This window comes from Gigantopelta aegis, chromosome 14 (genome assembly GCF_016097555.1).
Source record: "Gigantopelta aegis isolate Gae_Host chromosome 14, Gae_host_genome, whole genome shotgun sequence".
Classification (NCBI taxonomy): Eukaryota; Metazoa; Mollusca; class Gastropoda; order Neomphalida; family Peltospiridae; genus Gigantopelta; species Gigantopelta aegis.
The window spans coordinates 59230420-59253113 of record NC_054712.1 but is presented as its reverse complement, the minus strand read 5'-3'; the positions used below and the strand labels follow the sequence as shown (position 1 = coordinate 59253113).

General features: G+C 36.2%; 1 protein-coding gene across 1 annotated transcript in view; it reads left to right on the top strand.

Annotated features, from left to right (window-relative positions):
• Positions 1-22694, top strand: part of LOC121388633 — a 36820-nt gene that overhangs the window by 5176 nt on the left and 8950 nt on the right. The window contains exons 2-9 of the mRNA XM_041520055.1: positions 1680-1789; positions 3942-4029; positions 5745-5833; positions 9150-9203; positions 11355-11479; positions 12006-12128; positions 17077-17294; positions 19976-21788. Of these exons, the coding sequence (XP_041375989.1) occupies positions 1680-1789; positions 3942-4029; positions 5745-5833; positions 9150-9203; positions 11355-11479; positions 12006-12128; positions 17077-17294; positions 19976-21788 (2620 nt within the window). The remainder of the gene's footprint in view (positions 1-1679; positions 1790-3941; positions 4030-5744; positions 5834-9149; positions 9204-11354; positions 11480-12005; positions 12129-17076; positions 17295-19975; positions 21789-22694) is intronic.

Below are 22694 nucleotides of genomic sequence, written 5' to 3'. Positions count from 1 at the left end.
AATGCAACACAAGTAGATATTTGGCTTAATACTATCTATCATCATGTACATTAATTTTTGTTTGCAGCTGCATGTGCCAGGAGTGTTTTGCGGGGGGGGGGGGGGGGAGGGGATCTACATTGGCGACAAGTTTATTGGGGGGGAGGTCAAGGCATGCAAAATATATTGAAGAAAAAAAAAGTGCTTGACGAACCCTTATGAACACAGTCGCAACAGTGCAATACCCACAAAATTAATAGTGACCACTTCAGAGCCTTGTGAATTCCTTTTATTTAGAAACCGTAAATAATTAACTGAATGTTCAGCATCCGGTGATTGTTTTCATTTCATTGCAAGTGAAAAACCTTACTGTTCCAGATGAAGAATGATTAAACATCTATAAATGTATTCAATCTACACAATGTATAATCTCACTATTAGTCAAAACTGTTTCAACATTTGTATCTTCTTTGTAATCCTAACCCTGTCTAACATAGATGTATAAATTTATTCAATCTACGCAATGTATAATCTCACTATTAGTCAAAACTGTTTCAACATTTTTATCTTCTTTGTAACCCTAACCCTGTCTAACATAGATCTATAAATTTATTCAATCTACGCAATGTATAATCTCACTATTAGTCAAAACTGTTTCAACATTTGTATCTTCTTTGTAACCCTAACCCTGTCTAACATAGAACTATAAATGTATTCAATCTACACAATGTATAATCTCACTATTAGTCAAAACTGTTTCAACATTTGTATCTTCTTTGTAACCCTAACCCTGTCTAACATAGATCTATAAATTTATTCAATCTACACAATGTATAATCTCACTATTAGTCAAAACTGTTTCAACATTTGTATCTTCTTTGTAACCCTACCGGCCTCGGTGGCGTCGTGGCAGGCCATTGGTCTATAGGCTGGTAGGTACTGGGTTCGGATCCCAGTCGAGGCATGGGATTTTTAATCGAGATACCGACTCCAAACCCTGAGTGCTCCGCAAGGCTCAATGGGTAGGTGTAAACCACTTGCACCGACCAGTGATCCATAACTGGTTCAACAAAGACCATGGTTTGTGCTATCCTGCCTGTGGGAAGCGCAAATAAAAGATCCCTTGCTGCCTGTCGTAAAAAGAGTAGCCTATGTGGCGACAGCGGGTTTCCTCTAAAAACTGTCAGAATGACCATATGTTTGACGTCCAATAGCCGATGATAAGATAAAAAATCAATGTGCTCTAGCAGCGTCGTTAAATAAAACAAACTTTACTTTTTTTTCTTTGTAACCCTAACCCTGTCTAACATAGATCTATAAATTTATTCAATCTACACAATGTATAATCTCACTATTAGTCAAAACTGTTTCAACATTTGTATCGTCTTTGTAACCCTAACCCTGTCTAACATAGATCTATAAATTTATTCAATCTACGCAATGTATAATCTCACTATTAGTCAAAACTGTTTCAGCATTTGTATCTTCTTTGTAACCGAACCCTGTCTAACATAGATCTATAAATTTATTCAATCTACGCAATGTATAATCTCACTATTAGTCAAAACTGTTTCAACATTTGTATCTTCTTTGTAACCCTAACCCTGTCTAACATAGATCTATAAATGTACTCAATCTACACAATGTATAATCTCACTATTGGTCAAAACTGTTTCAACATTTGTATCTTCTTTTTTCAGCATCTACAAGGACCAAAGAAAGATGGAAGCTTGGAACGTCAAATATCTGACGGAAGTGTGTTTGTCAAAGCTACCTTCACTTCCAATTCCACAGCAAAATTTTATCAAGAGTAAACATTACTTTACCAATATTATTATTTTATTAGTATTAAATTACTGATATTAGTGTAATATTATTTATTCATTATTCACATGGTTTAACATTCAACCAACATTATTTTCCCAGGTCTTAGCACTGTTCTCTGTATTCCAACAACTTGTTTGGTTGTGTTATTTCTTACAAATATTATATATAGAATATAAAGTACATGTAATTAAATACATTCACTGTCATTCAGATGTTATGAATCTGGTGTCATGACACTGTTTTTGTTACATCATTATGAATCTGGTGTCATGACACTGTTTTTGTTACATCATTATGAATCTTGTGTCATGACACTGTTTGTTATATCATTACGAATCTGGTGTCATGACACTGTTTTTGTTATATCATTATGAATCTTGTGTCATGACACTGTTTTTGTTACATCATTATGAATCTGGTGTCATGACACTGTTTTTGTTACATCATTATGAATCTGGTGTCATGACACTGTTTTTGCTACATCATTATGAATCTCGTGTCATGACACTGTTTTTGTTATATCATTACAAATCTGGTGTCATGACACTGTGTTTGTTATATCATTATGAATCTGGTGTCATGACACTGTTTTTGTTACATCATTATGAATCTGGTGTCATGACACTGTTTTTGCTACATCATTATGAATCTGGTGTCATGACACTGTTTTTGTTACATCATTATGAATCTTGTGTCATGACACTGTGTTTGTTATATCATTATGAATCTCGTGTCATGACACTGTTTTTGTTACATCATTATGAATCTCGTGTCATGACACTGTTTTTGTTACATCATTATGAATCTGGTGTCATGACACTGTTTTTGCTACATCATTATGAATCTCGTGTCATGACACTGTTTTTGCTACATCATTATGAATCTCGTGTCATGACACTGTTTTTGCTACATCATTATGAATCTCGTGTCATGACACTGTTTTTGCTACATCATTATGAATCTCGTGTCATGACACTGTTTTTGTTACATCATTACGAATCTGGTGTCATGACACTGTTTTTGCTACATCATTACGAATCTGGTGTCATGACACTGTTTTTGCTACATCATTATGAATCTGGTGTCATGACACTGTTTTTGCTACATCATTATGAATCTCGTGTCATGACACTGTTTTTGCTACATCATTATGAATCTCGTGTCATGACACTGTTTTTGCTACATCATTATGAATCTCGTGTCATGACACTGTTTTTGCTACATCATTATGAATCTCGTGTCATGACACTGTTTTTGTTACATCATTACGAATCTGGTGTCATGACACTGTTTTTGCTACATCATTACGAATCTGGTGTCATGACACTGTTTTTGCTACATCATTATGAATCTCGTGTCATGACACTGTTTTTGCTACATCATTATGAATCTCGTGTCATGACACTGTTTTTGTTACATCATTACGAATCTGGTGTCATGACACTGTTTTTGCTACATCATTACGAATCTGGTGTCATGACACTGTGTTTGCTACATCATTACGAATCTGGTGTCATGACACTGTTTTTGCTACATCATTATGAATCTCGTGTCATGACACTGTTTTTGTTACATCATTACGAATCTGGTGTCATGACACTGTTTTTGCTACATCATTACGAATCTGGTGTCATGACACTGTGTTTGTTATATCATTACGAATCTGGTGTCATGACACTGTGTTTGTTACATCATTATGAATCTGGTGTCATGACACTGTGTTTGTTACATCATTATGAATCTCGTGTCATGACACTGTTTTTGTTACATCATTATGAATCTGGTGTCATGACACTGTTTTTGTTACATCATTACGAATCTGGTGTCGTGACACTGTTTTTGTTACATCATTATGAATCACAGGCTCGTTATACCACAGCCCTACATGCAGTAATGTGGGAAACTGTTATATTGAATATCAAATGAAGGAGGCTGCTTATTTTCTATATACATTTTTATTCACATTTCAAAAAGGTCTTTATTACATTAATACCATTAAGTGTGTATGTAATGAAATGAAATCTGTATTAACCATATAAATTGGTTTGGAAACTGTATAATATTGAAATCAAGTTGATCTTTTTCTATAGAATATTTTATGCATTGTTTGTATTATTATTTGGTTTTACTTTTAGCCAGGATGAGTCAAGCCCACCAGAATGGGACCGAGCTATTCTTCTACTAAAGCAGTACCAACTGAATTTTGATCCACATCATCAGCAGGTAGTGTAATGACTAACCTTTACGAACACAGTCGCAGCAGCAATACCCACAATATTAACACTATTCAGGCCCTAATCTTGCTAGAGAAATTAACGTTTTCTTCGCCGAAAGTCCGCTCAAGTAAGAGATTTATTAGCTGTAGTGAGAAGTTGGAGTCGACGTAATATTTTGGACCTAATCCAATTTCAAAAACAAGATTACACAAAAGACGTCAAGACCTCGACTTTGTTCATAGCTCACTTGGCACCATGACTGTGTTTTTACTTTGGCACCAGGCTGTACATCGATGCATATCACACCGTTTGCTTTGACAAGTCAAGTGTTGTTAATCTTTGGCTGCATTTCATTTTAACATAGCGATACATTATCAACTACTTACTAGTACATGTATCACGTTTTTGATGAAACATAAAATTGTTTTGTTTAAATTTTATTATTATTTTATATCCAAATATTACGATTAAAACTGAGTGTATAATTCAGAATTTGTCCGAATGAACACGGAACATGACAAGAAGTTACTAAATGTTCCAATAAATCTTCACTTCGCCTATTTTTAACAAACTTCTCCCCTTTCATCTGGGAAGGAAGAAATCACTTCTCTTACTTTTTCAATTCCAGATTAGGGCCTGCTGTTAATATATGGCTAATACATTTGAAGTTGCAACAGTGAAACCATCAATCTATGTCAGTAAATCTTATTAATTTTATTACAACATTTAGGGTTAAGCAGGAAGGAAGGAAATGTTTTATTTAATGATGTACTCAACATATTTTATTTACGGTTATATGGCGTCGGACAGTTCAATCATGTATTCAGTGCACCGAATACAGGCTATCAGCTATACGTATTTGTTATTCGGTACCCAGAGAATCGAATATATTTGATTAAAAAAAAAATTGTATTTATTATTATTATTTTTTAATATATAAATTTAGAAAGGCCGCAGTTTGTAACACAGAAGTATTTTAAGCAGTCTACTATGACAGCAATTGCCGTCTTTGAGATATAAATTGCCGAAGGTAGAGAGCATCACCGATAGTACTTTTGTGCCGTCAGTAAAACTCCTCAACAGTGGCAAAATGTATGCACCTGGTGTACATTATCTGCCAATATTTAACCACTGCACATTTAAAAGATGTCTACATATAACAAGATGACCTTTCAGTCAGGTTTATTTGCTGCAAATGTCACTTTATAAAAAAACTTCCAAAGGCAGGCTCAAAATTGCTGTCGATGGACTGTTTCACCCATTGCAATTCTTTTAAAAATTGCTGTGGGAGACAAATACATATGTTAGAACCCTGTAGTAGCAAGGGATCATTTATATGCACCATCCCATAGATAGGATTGTGCATACCACAGCCTTTGATTAACCAGTCGTGGTGCACTGGCTGAAACAAGAAATAACCCATTGGGCTCACCAACGGATCGATTCTAGACCGATTGTGCATCAAGCAGATGCTTTACCACTGGGCTATGTCCAGCTACCTGGTATATCAAATGCTGTGGTATGTGGTGTCCTGTCTGAAAAAGTGCATATAAAAGATACCTTGTTGGTAATGCACAACTGTAGCAGCTTTTCCTCTCAAGACTATGTGTCAGAAATACCAAATGTTTGACATACAATAGCCAATGATTAATTAAATACTGTGCTCTAGTGGTGTTGTTAAACAAACCAAATGTTATCTGTTGTGTTTATTATTGTTTTCAGGATCAGTGTGAGTTTTCAATTCTTGTTGAAGAGTTTATGCTCTGGTCTGCACACCATGCGTTTGACAGGAAAAATAAAATCCAGAATTGGTAATATATATTACACATGTACGACTTGTTTATTCTTGTTGGCTTGAAATATTAAATTGAGGCATAAAAATCTGTGTTTTAGGGAACATGTTGAACAGTTTTTATGTAGGGTGTGCAAGGAACATATTGTTTAGTATCACCTCTCGATTCGCTATGCAAATGTCAAAGATTACAACACAATTCTAAAATGTTAAATAGTAGTTGTTACTCAATTTTCAAATGATCACCATCTGTTGCTAATCCGTTTTAAAACAAAATGTTCCATAGTAAGTCCGCTTTTTTATATGTATGTATATATGTTTAAACCGGAATCCTGTCAAAATCGGCCATGTTTCACGATCCCAAAGGTTGTAAATTTTAAAACCCGCCCCTCTAAACACCGGATGTTGTTTAAATTTGATGTTACTATAATATTAGGTCCCCAACATATCTGGTTCAGACAGGTTTCACTGTATATATAAACTATATTCACCCTCATGGATCATAGCTAGGGTCAGGATTACTATAATATTAGGTCCCCGACATGATCTGGTTCAGACAGGTTTCACTGTATATATAAACTATATTCACCCTCATGGATCATAGCTAGGGTCAGGATTACTATAATATTAGGTCCCCGACATGATCTGGTTCAGACAGGTTTCACTGTACAGTAAAGTACGTTTAGAACGAACACGCTTATAACAAACTACCGGTTAGAACGAACTGATTGTAAAGTCCCGATTTTCTCCCCTATATATTAGTAATACATTTTAATGTATAGAACGAACTATGTATAGCGAATTAACTGTTAAAACGAACCAATTTTGTGGTCCCAAATAGTTAATTCCAGTGTAAATAAGTGTTTACATAACGAACCGTGAATACCGGAAGCATTACGTATCAAACCAATCAGTGTAAAATGCTGCAAAGCCGTGGGATCGACCGCATGACCGCACTAAAACAACAGCCTAAATAACTTTTGTTTGTCTGGACTTGGGAACAGGTATCAATTAAGGGATTAAGTCACTAATTATACCGGAACCGTTACGTATCAAACCAATCAGTGTTAACGGACAGCTGAGCCGTGAGATCAACCGTACTCCAAAAACAGTCTGACACGTTCAACTCAATATATATATACAATGATATTAATCAGCGGTAATTAATGGGATTCTCTTTGTTTGTTATAAATCCGTGTCAGTTTTTCGTTCAGTATGCAATCATGACGGACACGAAAACATCACGCAAAAGAAAAGCGCTCGATCTAGATGTGAAATTTCAATTCGTTGCAGCTGTTGATCTCGGACAAAAATCAAAGAAAGACATAGCAGCTGAGTTCGGGATTCCCAAATCCACTCTCAGTACCATCTTGAAACAGAGGGAAACGATTTTATCAAAATGTCAATCTTCAGAATTCAACACAGCTAGAAAACGAATTCGCACGTCCGAATTTCAAGATGTCGACGATGCTCTCTTTTTGTGGTTCAAGTCAGCACGCAATAAAAACATCGCCTTGAGTGGACCACTACTTATGCAAAAAGCGGACGAACTGGCAGCCAAACTTGGCCATGTGAATTTTAAGGCAAACAATGCATGGGTAGAACGTTTTAAACAAAGACGGGGAATTATTTCCAAAGCTATGCATGGTGAAAGTGCCGCAGTAGACCAAGAGGTTGTTGATAACTGGCTGACTTCACAACTTCCAAATTACCTTGCCGTGTTTCATCCAAAAGATATTTTCAACGCAGACGAAACAGGACTGTTCTACAAACTTGTTCCTCAAAGAACGCTTCAACTGAAAGGAGAACAGTGTCATGGCGGCAAGAAATCAAAAGATCGAATAACACTGCTTGTCACTGCCAACATGACCGGTACCGAAAAGTTAAAGTTATTGGTGATAGGGAAATCGGCAAAACCCAGGTGCTTCAAGAATGTGCGAAGTTTACCAGTGGACTACAGATCAAACAAGAAAGCGTGGATGACGGGAGCATTGTTTACAGAATGGGTGAAAGATCTAGACAAGAGCATGAAAAGGCAAAAAAGATAAATCCTTTTGATGTGATCTTTCAGTAATGTTTTGTTGTATTTATTGATTGTAATAAATGATATATTTTTTATAAATGTCTTATAATCACCAAGGCATTTTTTATTTTTTTTACTATTATATTGAGTTCAAAATTCAAAATGGCCGACTTTCGGAATAAAAATTACCAATTTCTGCAAATGTGTACAACGAACTACTGTTATAACGAACCAATGAAGCTGGTCCCTTGCAGTTCGTTATAAGCGTACTTTACTGTATATATAAACTATATTCACCCTCATGAATCATAGCTAGGGTCAGGGTTACTATAATATTAGGTCCCCAACATGATCTGGTTCAGACAGGTTTCACTGTATATATAAACTATATTCACCCTCGTGGATCATAGCTAGGGTCAGGGTTACTATAATATTAGGTCCCCAACATGATCTGGTTCAGACAGGTTTCACTGTGTATATAAACTATATTCACCCTCGTGGATCATAGCTAGGGTCAGGGTTACTATAATATTAGGTCCCCAACATGATCTGGTTCAGACAGGTTTCACTGTGTATATAAACTATATTCACCCTCGTGGATCATGGCTAGGGTCAGGGTTACTATAATATTAGGTCCCCAACATGATCTGGTTCAGACAGGTTTCACTGTATATATAAACTATATTCACCCTCATGGATCATAGCTAGGGTCAGGGTTACTATAATATTAGGTCCCCAACATGATCTGGTTCAGACAGGTTTCACTGTATATATAAACTATATTCACCCTCATGGATCATAGCTAGGGTCAGGGTTACTATAATATTAGGTCCCCAACATGATCTGGTTCAGACAGGTTTCACTGTATATATAAACTATATTCACCCTCGTGGATCATAGCTAGGGTCAGGGTTACTATAATATTAGGTCCCCAACATGATCTGGTTCAGACAGGTTTCACTGTATATATAAACTATATTCACCCTCGTGGATCATGGCTAGGGTCAGGGTTACTATAATATTAGGTCCCCAACATGATCTGGTTCAGACAGGTTTCACTGTATATATAAACTATATTCACCCTCGTGGATCATGGCTAGGGTCAGGGTTACTATAATATTAGGTCCCCAACATGATCTGGTTCAGACAGGTTTCACTGTATATATAAACTATATTCACCCTCATGAATCATAGCTAGGGTCAGGTGCTCGCAATCACACAGGTAGTTTTAGGCTTGATGATTTTATGTGAGCTGCTATTACTTGTATTTAAACTTTAATTTTTGTTATTATTGTTGGGATTTTTTTTACAGTATGGATGATCCAAAAGTCCAGTCTTGTGCCAGTGCTGCATGGAATGCTTGGAGGTATCTATCTATTTACCTATCTCCATATTATATATCAAGGGTCAAACTCGACCCTGATACCGAGAACCCGATACTAGATGATAATGAGATGTAAACAAAATTTTATTATTAAATGAGTGTATTCTTCCTTGCATAGATACTCGAGTCTTGCTAGATTCGGCCCGTGCCCGAGTACTTGCGGAGACCCCACAAGTCAGGGGGTCTGCCAGAGGGTATGAAGAGTTGAATTATGTACCCTAAACTCTTGGAGATTAATGGATGCATTTTTATAATTTTAAGATAGACTACAGTAAGACAGCTGCTGTTTAAAATTTGTCAAAGCACATGAAATGAGGTACGTAATTTGAAAAGATTTCAAACCTATAACCACCTAGTTGGGGCACTTATTATCTGTTTTGTTTTTATTACATACCCTCATATTATTTTCTGACAGTGTATAAGTTTTAGGAGGCCTTGTATTTTATTTTCATATTGTGTTTAAATGCATAGTGCTTCTGTGTCAGCCTTTAAGCAACATAAAATAGAATGAAAAACATTTGGGAATGGGTAGATAAGTTTCAGTTGGCTTAATCGATAAAATATTTTGTCATCTCAGAGTCTGTTTCCTGAAAAGTTTAAAAATAAAAGTGTACTTAGGAAGAATAAGACAAGTTACATTAACATGCGTCTCAAAGGTAAACTGTTCTAAGGATTGTGGATTGATGTGTGAAAAGTCTGATCATTTATTTTAAGGTGGGTTTTTTGTGTGTGTCTGTTTTCAAACAATTCTTGTGTAGGGTACATTATTCTGTGCTTTTTGGATAGTTATTGATAGATAGTTTGATAGGTTATAACAGAAGTACTGTTTTTTTTCATCTTCGTAAACAGTGCAAACCATTGTTCTGTTCACGTGTGGGTTATGCAAAGTTAAATTAATGCAAACCACCAATTGATTATATGATGGACCCACTTTCATTTTAAAATTAACTATGTAAAAATATTTTCAAGCCTTATTTTGGGCACTTTAATAATACTATATCATGTTATAAATCAGTTTGTTTGAAATACTTTTAAAATGTCAGTATAATACAGAACAGAAGTACCCAAGTTGTTATTAGGTTATTGACTGGTTATGGAAATATAATTCAGGTAACCTAACAATTGGATACCTTGGTAAAAATAATGCATTTGGTTACCTTAAATTTTGAAATATTGTCCTCTATTGTGACAAAAGACAAGTTCATTGGCTTACATGGAGCTTGTTGATTTACACTGTGTTATAAACATTGCAGAGAAAAGGGAAGGAAGGATACCGGGCCCGACATATTTAAACTAATACTTGTTGATTTACACTGTGTTATAAACATTGCAGAGAAAAGGGAAGGAAGGATACCGGGCCCGACATATTTAAACTAATACTTGTTGATTTACACTGTGTTATAAACATTGCAGAGAAAAGGGAAGGAAGGATACCGGGCCCGACATATTTAAACTAATACTTGTTGATTTACACTGTGTTATAAACATTGCAGAGAAAAGGGAAGGAAGGATACCGGGCCCGACATATTTAAACTAATACTTGTTGATTTACACTGTGTTATAAACATTGCAGAGAAAAGGGAAGGAAGGATACCGGGCCCGACATATTTAGACTAATACTTGTTGATTTACACTGTGTTATAAACATTGCAGAGAAAAGGGAAGGAAGGATACCGGGCCCGACATATTTAAACTAATACTTGTTGATTTACACTGTGTTATAAACATTGCAGAGAAAAGGGAAGGAAGGATACCGGGCCCGACATATTTAAACTAATACTTGTTGATTTACACTGTGTTATAAACATTGCAGAGAAAAGGGAAGGAAGGATACCGGGCCCGACATATTTAAACTAATACTTGTTGATTTACACTGTGTTATAAACATTGCAGAGAAAAGGGAAGGAAGGATACCGGGCCCGACATATTTAAACTAATACTTGTTGATTTACACTGTGTTATAAACATTGCAGAGAAAAGGGAAGGAAGGATACCGGGCCCGACATATTTAAACTAATACTTGTTGATTTACACTGTGTTATAAACATTGCAGAGAAAAGGGAAGGAAGGCTACCGGGCTTGACATATTTAAACTAATACTTGTTGATTTACACTGTGTTATAAACATTGCAGAGAAAAGGGAAGGAAGGATACCGGGCCCGACATGTCCATGAACAGTGTGTTGTCATTATCTCAGCTTCTGGAGGAGATGGCCAATCAGTCCGGGGCTGTAGCAGAGTCTTCTCTTCATCGCGGTGGTAGGTTGTTATTGCAGTGAATGTTTTTGTTTTGGTGTGTCGTTAAATATTCATTCATTCATAGTTTGTATTATTTACCCTTTGAATGGTAATATATCAGTTTACCGATAAAACTGCATCCCTACCACCAGGCTGTGTGTTTAGGACAGAGGGTGATGATTAGTTTTTCAGTGATGGAGAAATCAGTTTGATCACTTAATATATGTCCCACCCCCTGAGGTTTATTTTTGGAGCTGTTACTAGAATGTGAATCCATTACCTATCAGCTGTGAATCTCTGATTTGACAATTGCACCATGGAAACTGGCTGTTGTTACTACTCTTGGCCACTTAAACAGTCTTGGTTTTCAAACCTTAATTGCAGACTGTTTATCATTTCACTTTGTTCCTCTATTTTTTTAATTCATTTATTTATTTTTATGTTATTCATTAATTTATATTATTCATTCATTTATTCATTAATATTTTGCTTCAGGCAAATATTCTGTTTTACCTATTTTTATGTTTTATCATTTGTTTGGTTTCAGAAACTGAGCCATCCACATCCATTCTTCCTGAATCTCGGATTGCTGCCTTCATAGAGAGCAGTTTTTGTGTAGAGGATTGTATAATACCTGACCATGAAATGGCTATTCTTAATTCCATTGAAGGTATTTATGTTAAAAATCAACCAGCTTTTGTGTTAATTTCGTGTAATATATGTGTGTAACCAGGTGTATGAAAATTGTCAGTTCTCGGACACAGCAATAAAAGTGCTGCCAAGAATTAAAACGTCCACAGCATTACCAATTGCCGTGGGCAATTGCAGTGGGTGTTTTTGTTAAATATTAATTCATTCATAGTTTGTATTATTTACCCGTTGAATCATAATATATCAGTATACCGATAACACTGTGCATCCCTACCACCTGGCTGTGTGTCCAGGACAGAGGGTGATGATAGTGTTTTCAGTGATGGAGAAATCAGTGTAATCACTCAATATATATGTCAGTTTATCCATCATTTGTTTTAGAAAATGAACCAGCCACATCCACTCTTCCTAAATCTCGGATTGCTGCGTTGGTAGAGAGCAGTTTTTGTGTAGAGGATTGTATAATACCTGACCATGAAATGGCTATTCTTAATTCCATTGAAGGTATTTATGTTAAGAATCGACGTGACGGTCCGTTTTTCAGTAACCCATTTTTCGTTTCAGCTTTAACTTTAAGACATGGTCATGACAGGTTACAGAAAAACATGACGGGTTTATTTAAATTTGGTTTTGAGTAACCCATAAATGACTTACTCCAGTTTACAATTCTCAGAAGCTTGTTACGATGTATTCAGAACATACGCAATGTATATATTCCCCCCCCCCCCCAGTTTATTGTGTACAAAGATGCCTATGTTTTAAAGGCAATGCCCAAAATGTACATGTCATACAATGTTTGCTGTGATTATTTCTGGAAATGTTTAAGTTGGGAGAGTTCTTAAAATTTTATAAAATATCTTTCTATACCCAAGCTATAATGGGCTTAGCCAAAATAATGTATTCAGCTTATTCACTTTTACGAAGATGACAACATATAGGTATTAATTTTTTACAGTGGAAGTAACGGCAATGACAGCATCATCTTTTGCGTTCAGCTCAATGTTAAATTTTTGAATTACCTACTTTTCTCACAAACTATAATCCAAGATCAATGAAACGTGGCTTATAGTTGTACTTACGAACTACTGGTGTCATCGAATACGTAATGTACTTACCAACTATGGATGTCATCGAATATGTAATGTACTTACCAACTATGGATGTCATCGAATACGTAATGTACTTACCAACTATGGATGTCATCGAATACGTAATGTACTTACCAACTACTGGTGTCATCGAATTGTAATGGTAAGTAGGTGGGCAAGACATTTAATTTTGCAGAATTATTGTGTTTGTATGTTAGAATGGAAGGAAGGCTACAACCCACCCCCATCTACTGGTGTCATCGAATACGTAATGTACTTACCAACTATGGATGTCATCGAATACGTAATGTACTTACCAACTATGGATGTCATCGAATACGTAATGTACTTACCAACTATGGATGTCATCGAATACGTAATGTACTTACCAACTATGGATGTCATCGAATACGTAATGTACTTACCAACTACTGGTGTCATCGAATACGTAATGTACTTACCAACTATGGATGTCATCGAATACGTAATGTACTTACCAACTATGGGTGTCATCGAATACGTAATGTACTTACCAACTATGGGTGTCATCGAATACGTAATGTACTTACCAACTATGGGTGTCATCGAATACGTAATGTACTTACCAACTACTGGTGTCATCGAATACGTAATGTACTTACCAACTATGGGTGTCATAGAATACGTAATGTACTTACCAACTACTGGTGTCATCGAATACGTAATGTACTTACCAACTATGGGTGTCATCGAATACGTAATGTACTTACCAACTACGGGTGTCATCGAATACGTAATGTACTTACCAACTACGGGTGTCATCGAATACGTAATGTACTTACAACTACGGGTGTCATCGAATACGTAATGTACTTACCAACTACGGGTGTCATCGAATACGTAATGTACTTACCAACTACGGATGTCATCGAATACGTAATGTACTTACCAACTACGGATGTCATCGAATACGTAATGTACTTACCAACTACTGGTGTCATCGAATACGTAATGTACTTACCAACTATGGATGTCATCGAATACGTAATGTACTTACCAACTACTGGTGTCATCGAATACGTAATGTACTTACCAACTATGGGTGTCATAGAATACGTAATGTACTTACCAACTACTGGTGTCATCGAATACGTAATGTACTTACCAACTATGGGTGTCATCGAATACGTAATGTACTTACCAACTACGGGTGTCATCGAATACGTAATGTACTTACCAACTACGGGTGTCATCGAATACGTAATGTACTTACCAACTACGGGTGTCATCGAATACGTAATGTACTTACCAACTACGGGTGTCATCGAATACGTAATGTACTTACCAACTATGGATGTCATCGAATACGTAATGTACTTACCAACTACTGGTGTCATCGAATTGTAATGGTAAGTAGGTGGGCAAGACATTTAATTTTGCAGAATTATTGTGTTTGTATGTTAGAATGGAAGGAAGGCTACAACCCACCCCCATCTACTGGTGTCATCGAATACGTAATGTACTTACCAACTATGGATGTCATCGAATACGTAATGTACTTACCAACTATGGATGTCATCGAATACGTAATGTACTTACCAACTATGGATGTCATCGAATACGTAATGTACTTACCAACTATGGATGTCATCGAATACGTAATGTACTTACCAACTACTGGTGTCATCAAATACGTAATGTACTTACCAACTATGGATGTCATCGAATACGTAATGTACTTACCAACTATGGGTGTCATCGAATACGTAATGTACTTACCAACTATGGGTGTCATCGAATACGTAATGTACTTACCAACTATGGGTGTCATCGAATACGTAATGTACTTACCAACTACTGGTGTCATCGAATACGTAATGTACTTACCAACTATGGGTGTCATAGAATACGTAATGTACTTACCAACTACTGGTGTCATCGAATACGTAATGTACTTACCAACTACGGGTGTCATCGAATACGTAATGTACTTACCAACTACGGGTGTCATCGAATACGTAATGTACTTACAACTACGGGTGTCATCGAATACGTAATGTACTTACCAACTACGGGTGTCATCGAATACGTAATGTACTTACCAACTACGGATGTCATCGAATACGTAATGTACTTACCAACTACGGATGTCATCGAATACGTAATGTACTTACCAACTACTGGTGTCATCGAATACGTAATGTACTTACCAACTATGGATGTCATCGAATACGTAATGTACTTACCAACTACTGGTGTCATCGAATACGTAATGTACTTACCAACTATGGGTGTCATAGAATACGTAATGTACTTACCAACTACTGGTGTCATCGAATACGTAATGTACTTACCAACTATGGGTGTCATCGAATACGTAATGTACTTACCAACTACGGGTGTCATCGAATACGTAATGTACTTACCAACTACGGGTGTCATCGAATACGTAATGTACTTACCAACTACGGGTGTCATCGAATACGTAATGTACTTACCAACTACGGGTGTCATCGAATACGTAATGTACTTACCAACTACGGATGTCATCGAATACGTAATGTACTTACGAACTACTGGTGTCATCGAATACGTAATGTACTTACCAACTATGGATGTCATCGAATACGTAATGTACTTACCAACTATGGATGTCATCGAATACGTAATGTACTTACCAACTATGGGTGTCATCGAATACGTAATGTACTTACCAACTATGGGTGTCATCGAATACGTAATGTACTTACCAACTATGGGTGTCATCGAATACGTAATGTACTTACCAACTACTGGTGTCATCGAATACGTAATGTACTTACCAACTATGGGTGTCATAGAATACGTAATGTACTTACCAACTACTGGTGTCATCGAATACGTAATGTACTTACCAACTATGGGTGTCATCGAATACGTAATGTACTTACCAACTACGGGTGTCATCGAATACGTAATGTACTTACCAACTACGGGTGTCATCGAATACGTAATGTACTTACCAACTACGGGTGTCATCGAATACGTAATGTACTTACCAACTACGGGTGTCATCGAATACGTAATGTACTTACCAACTACGGATGTCATCGAATACGTAATGTACTTACCAACTACGGGTGTCATCGAATACGTAATGTACTTACCAACTACGGGTGTCATCGAATACGTAATGTACTTACCAACTACGGGTGTCATCGAATACGTAATGTACTTACCAACTACGGATGTCATCGAATACGTAATGTACTTACCAACTACGGATGTCATCGAATACGTAATGTACTTACCAACTACTGGTGTCATCGAATACGTAATGTACTTACCAACTATGGATGTCATCGAATACGTAATGTACTTACCAACTACTGGTGTCATCGAATACGTAATGTACTTACCAACTATGGATGTCATCGAATACGTAATGGTAAGTAGGTGGGCAAGACATTTAATTTTGCAGAATTATTGTGTTTGTATGTTAGAATGGAAGGAAGGCTACAACCCACCCCCATCTACAGAAAGTACATCACAGTCTCTCACTTATTTATGGGATTTAGCTCAGTCAGTTGAGCAGACGCTTGAGGTGCTTGCGCTGCAGGATCGAATCACCTCGGTAGATCCATTCAACTGATTGGGTTTTTTCTCGTTCCAACCAGTGCACGACAACTGATCAAAGGTATGTGCTTTCCTGTCTGTGGGATAGTGCATATAAAAGATCCCTTGCTGCATTAGGAAAAATGTAGTGGGTTTCCTCTGATGACTAAGTGTCAGAATTACCAAATGTTTGACATCCAATAGCCAATGAGTAATTAATTAATGTGCTGTAGTGGTGTCGTTAAACAAAACAAAGTTTAACCCACTTAATTAAAATAATGTACCCTGCTTATGTTTGTATTTTAGAATGGAAGGACAACTACAGACCACTCCCACCAACCCAGTCAACAGAAAGTACGTCACAGTCTCCCGCCGAGCTGTTCCCTGGACCGACACTTGTTGATGTTCCTAGATGTGTGCGGCACTCTTCAATACCAGGCGCAGCAGAGAAAATAGTTATCACTGTGGACGTACATCGTTTAGATGAAACTAGTGACCCAGAGAGTGGTGCTAATACACAGCAGGTGGGCTTTGGTCAATTTCTGTCTTTCTCAAAGTACGTTTCTTGATGCACATTTTATACATTTCTGGTATGTGTTTTTTAAAGTAACAGATCCTACTTTTTAAATATATAAATTTTTACTATTAAAGCCATATTTTGGTAATTGAAATTGGACATTACATATATTTTATTGTTTAGAATATTCATTTGCGTACATCCGAAGTGTTTATGGTGACAGTTATGGAGACCAACTCTAGTGTGTTTTAAACTTTTAGAGGGTATTTCCCCATTTCTTCATCACAGACTCGTTTCCTTTTGTTTAACTTTTATATCCAGATGTGTTTCGGGTGAATTACGAAGTATGCCAGAAACTAATTTCAATATAAAATTTTATATAAAATTCGTTTCAAGACGGAAAAAAACCTGTGATGGTATAGCCATAAAATCTGTTTATACTAGTATACAATCCAGAGTTTATTACTGCACTTTTCCCCCTGTTTTTTCAATATTGAAATAGACCAACAAGTTCGCCCATTGCATAAATAGTCTCGTCCGATATTTTTAGAATTTGTATGCTCCCGAATAACTCTATAAAAGTCGAAGTGTAATTGGTTGATATTTAAATTGTTACTTATAGATGAAGTGTCACCTGGACATGGGAGTCCACGCAATGCTGTTAGATCTACTGGTAGACCAGTAAAGCTAATTTTAATCAGATTGTGTTCATTTTCACGGGTTCAAAGGTCCTGGACTCTAAATGTTTGCTGTCAAAACCAAAATTAGTTCATGGATCCATGACTAGTTAAGTAATACTGCAAAAAACGCGGCCGTTTTAATACAAAGTTAAAAACATCACTGTAGAACTAATTACTTAATTACTCAAATTCAAGATAAACTACAACAAGATCTGAACAGTGTATAAAAATGGTGTTCCTATAATAAAATGTTCATAAACACAAAAAAGACCAAATATATGACTATAGGAACAAGACAAAAAGTTACAATCCAAAATGATATTTCTCTTATAATAAATTCAGAATGTCTGCAACACACTGATTGTGAAAAACCTTTAGGAATCCAAATTTAAAATGGACAAATCAGGTTAAACATGTGTGTTCCTTGATCTCTAAACGTCTGTATCATTTATCGAAAATAATTAGGTATTTAAATTTAGATGCAAGAGAACTTTTTTACAATGGGTATATTTTACCACTCATCGATTACTGCTGTGTAATTTGGGGAAACTGTAATCAGGATGGATTAAAACGTTTATTAAAACTGCAAAAGAGAGCTGCAAGGATGATATTAGATGTAGATCCTATTACTCTTATCTACCCCACTATTTAAACAGTTAAAATGGATGACAATGGAAACACGAATCCACTATCACAAATGTTTACAAATTTATAAATGTCTATGCAATGAAGCCCCAAACTATCTTTCAAACTTATTAATTTATGTTGGAGAAAACAATCCCTACAACCTTCGAAATGTAGAGGATAGAAATCTATTAATTCCACAACCTAAAATGTCTTTATTTAAACATGCTTTCAGTTACTCTGGACCAGTACTTAGTACATTGGAATTAATTACCTAAAGCTATCCGATCATCGCTAAATACTGCTGTTTTTAAATATAGACTCAAGAAATATTTTCTAAAATAATATCATTTGTACATATGTTTATTGTCATATATGTATTTTCTATTTGTTCATAAATGTATGGTTTGTAATTCTGTATTGTTTGTACCTGAGGGCCTCAGGGAAGATTAGCTTTTACTAACTGTGTTACCCTCACTAAATAAAGAATTTATTATTATTATTATAATTATTATAATAGAATAGTTTTTGTAGGTGATGGCATTTTGAAATTCATATTTAAAAACTAATAAAAAGCAACGTAAATGAGTAAATAAAGTCAAATTTTATGATTTTATTCTTGAGGTGGAAAGAAATTAAAATATTACACTCCTTCTTGATTTACTTGTTTTGATATGCTGTATTTTGCATTGTTTCATAATTTAAAGATATTAATAAGCTTCTTGCTTTTTTATTTAATGGTATTAATGCCATTATTCTTTGAGTTAAATTATCTCCTTCTTAATGACATTAATACATGTTTTGAATAAAATACAAAAAGTTGAAGAATACCTTTAATGAGAATGTCCTGAGTTTTCTGCCACTGAAACATGTTTACAACTAATAGTCTTTTTAAACATTCAAATTACATACTAATTCCGTCCCATCCTCCAATAAAAATGTATTTTTTTGTAAATAATTTCAGTTTTGTTTGACATAAGAAGAAAAGTAAAAGTGTTTTGGAAATAACAAAAAACCAACCTATTTTTGTGTTAGTTGAGAAAACATTTGGCTCAGAAATAAATAACTTACAGTAAATCCCATAGCATGAGAAAAGGCGTTCCTCGTGGGACGGACTATAGACACTTTAAAAAAAAAAAATTAAATCAGTATTTGTATATTCAATATATTTCTAGTTGTCATAATGTTTCTAGTTACCGAAACTTTTACCTCCCAATAATTTTATACATTTGAAAAAAATAGTATATTGGGAATAAATGACGTTTGATCTACAAACATTAGGGTGATTAAAATTACATTACAACAATGACACCAAATGTTAAGACATTCCCTTTAATTTGTTGAAAGTGCACCACCACTAATAAAACATTGTCTGTTTCCGCAGTCCTCCATCTGGACCCAAGGAGATGACGAGGAATCGATTCACTTCACTTGCTCTATGTCTCCAGACCCATCTCCAACAGTGACGACTGGCTCTTCAAGTGCTGCTAATAATGCTACAAATGCCGTTGTCATGAAGGAAGTTGTTACAGATGATGTCTGTTGGAGGAAAGATCATTCTGGAGTTTCTCGAGCAGCTACGGACTCTGATACATCTTCTAGAACACCAACTAAAGCTAAGGATTCTCAGTTGCAGTCTGATCCAAAGTTTAAACAATGTGTGATATCTTCTTTTGAAGATTCTCTAGTATTGTCTTCGACAGAATCTGAATCTCGTGTAAAGAATTCAGTATCGGATACGTATGATGTAATTGATTTGACAACCGATTCACAGCCTGATTCTCAGAATTCTCAAAATGTCGGTCTGACAATCGATTCCTGCCAAGTATCTAAAAGTGTTCATGTGACAACCATTTCACAGCCATCTAAGACTGTTAATTTGATAACCAATTCACAACCATGTAAAAATGTCAGTTTGACAACTCTTTCTCGGCCAGTTGACTTGACTGTTGAAACGCATCCATCTCAGTCACATGTACCGCGGGATACTCAGCCATTTGAACCCCAGTTTACTGAACCGTCTACTGAACCTTTCGTACCTCAGTTTTCTGAGTCACATGAATCCCAGTCCACTCATCCATTTGTACCCCAGTTTAGTGAGACAAGTGAAATGCAGGGTACTAATCCATTCACACCTCACGTGGACTGGTCAGACTGTGGGTTGATTCCGGCCAGTGAGAAAGCGAACACAACACAGACTTCTCATCCTTTTGCCCAGTATTGTGTTTCACAAAACATGGACTCAGAAAACAGTTCATCACTCGAGATCTGTAGTCTGTCCCTTCTGTCCAACAAACATAAACGCACTGCATCCTGTGAATCCACGCAGAAGGAAGACAATCATGTGAGACCAAATTTCCAGTTGTCTCCCATTAAGTCTCTGAACGGTTGTGGTGAGGATGAAAGTTTTATTGCAAAGAAAAGATCTCGAAGAGGTGTAGATTCTGATTTAGAAGTGTTGTCAGATGATGTTGCCATAGTAACGGAAAGTATCGTGGAAGCAGACAGGGAAGAGAACCGACGACTGTCCCTGCTAGCTGCCACTGACAATGTCATGAGTTCTGGGTCTCACAGTGTAGTTGCTGAATCGGATAATCTCCAATCTAGAAATAATTGTGGAAATGTGTTGGAGGCCTGCAGGCAGGTGAAATCTGGAAACACTACTCTCACACAACAACAGAAAAAGCGTTTTAAGATCCTAAAAAGAAAATGGGGTGATTTGAATGATAAAGCCACTGAAGAAGATTTGAGTGACCATGAATGCCAAAGAAACATAAACATTGTTGCATATAACCTCGACAATTTTCAGTTGAATAAAGACACTATTAAGAGAAAACGACAGCAATCAGCAAGTGCTTTGCATAGCGTAACCAAAACAAAGGAACCTTCCAAAAATGTTAGAAGTAAAACAGGAAAAAATTCATCAATTCTGAGTCAAAAAGCACAAAATACAAGAGAGATTGAAAAAGATTGTGAATCTCCTGACACTAGCAGACAGAGACAAAAAGCAAGAATTGCGGAAGCTCTTCAGAAAAGTATTGAAGTGGCAATGACATATAGGTCAGTGAAACCAGTGATTTCTCATGAGGACTATTTAGCGAAGTTAGCTCGGCAGAGAAGGATGAAATCGTTTCAATCACAGCAACAGCGTTTAAGAGGATGCTTGGATGATGATCTGTCTCGTTCAGATTCACAAGGTAGAGCAGAATCAGTCTTATCCTGATACGGTTAGACCAGCTAATGCCGCAAGTCAAAATTCACAACAGTTGTTTTAGCATCATGAATAAGCAGGGCTCACCCTGTCCAAATGTTTGTCTCGCTGTCTTACCGTCAAGAGTATTTGGGCTAAGGCCTAATTAGTCGCGATTGTTACCGTTTAAAATGCTTATGTTACTAAAATAAATTAATTTACAAGCTTATTATCATTCAGTACAGGTAAAGGTTTTTATTATTTTTTAATAACTTGGGGCTGGACGTAATCCAGTGGTAAAGCATCTGCTTGATACATAGTCGGTCTGGGATCAATCCCTGTTGGTGGGCTCATTGGGGTATTTCTCGTTCCAGCCAGTGCGCCACAACTGGTATACCAAAGGCCGTGGTATATGCTATCCTGTCTGTGGGATGGTGCATATAAAAGATCCATTGCTATTAATGAAAAAATGTAGCGGCTTTTCTCTTTAAAACCAAATGTTTTTTTTGGGTTTTTAAACTTATTTTCATTGTTTTTATTTTCGATTTACCCTACTTTGCAGAGGACGGTCAAGTATTCTGGTTATGCAGGCTTGGCAAATCATTTTGACACTGCGGTTATTCAGGGGATGCCCATCGCGTGACTAAAAATATAATACGTCACACCTCAGTGCTCCAAATCAAATAGCCGTTTCCCTGAATTATGGACCGTTGACATAATTCAGTTTTTTTTTTTTTTTTACAAAATATCAATAAGTGGGATATGATGGTTATGTAGATGGTTAAATAAAGTAGAACTATTCTGTCTAGTGTGATCCCTGAATTTATTAATGTCATATTGTGGAGACTTTGTAACAGTATTAGAAAATATATTTCTGTTTTAACAATGTTTTAAAAATGGAGAGTAGGGGGAA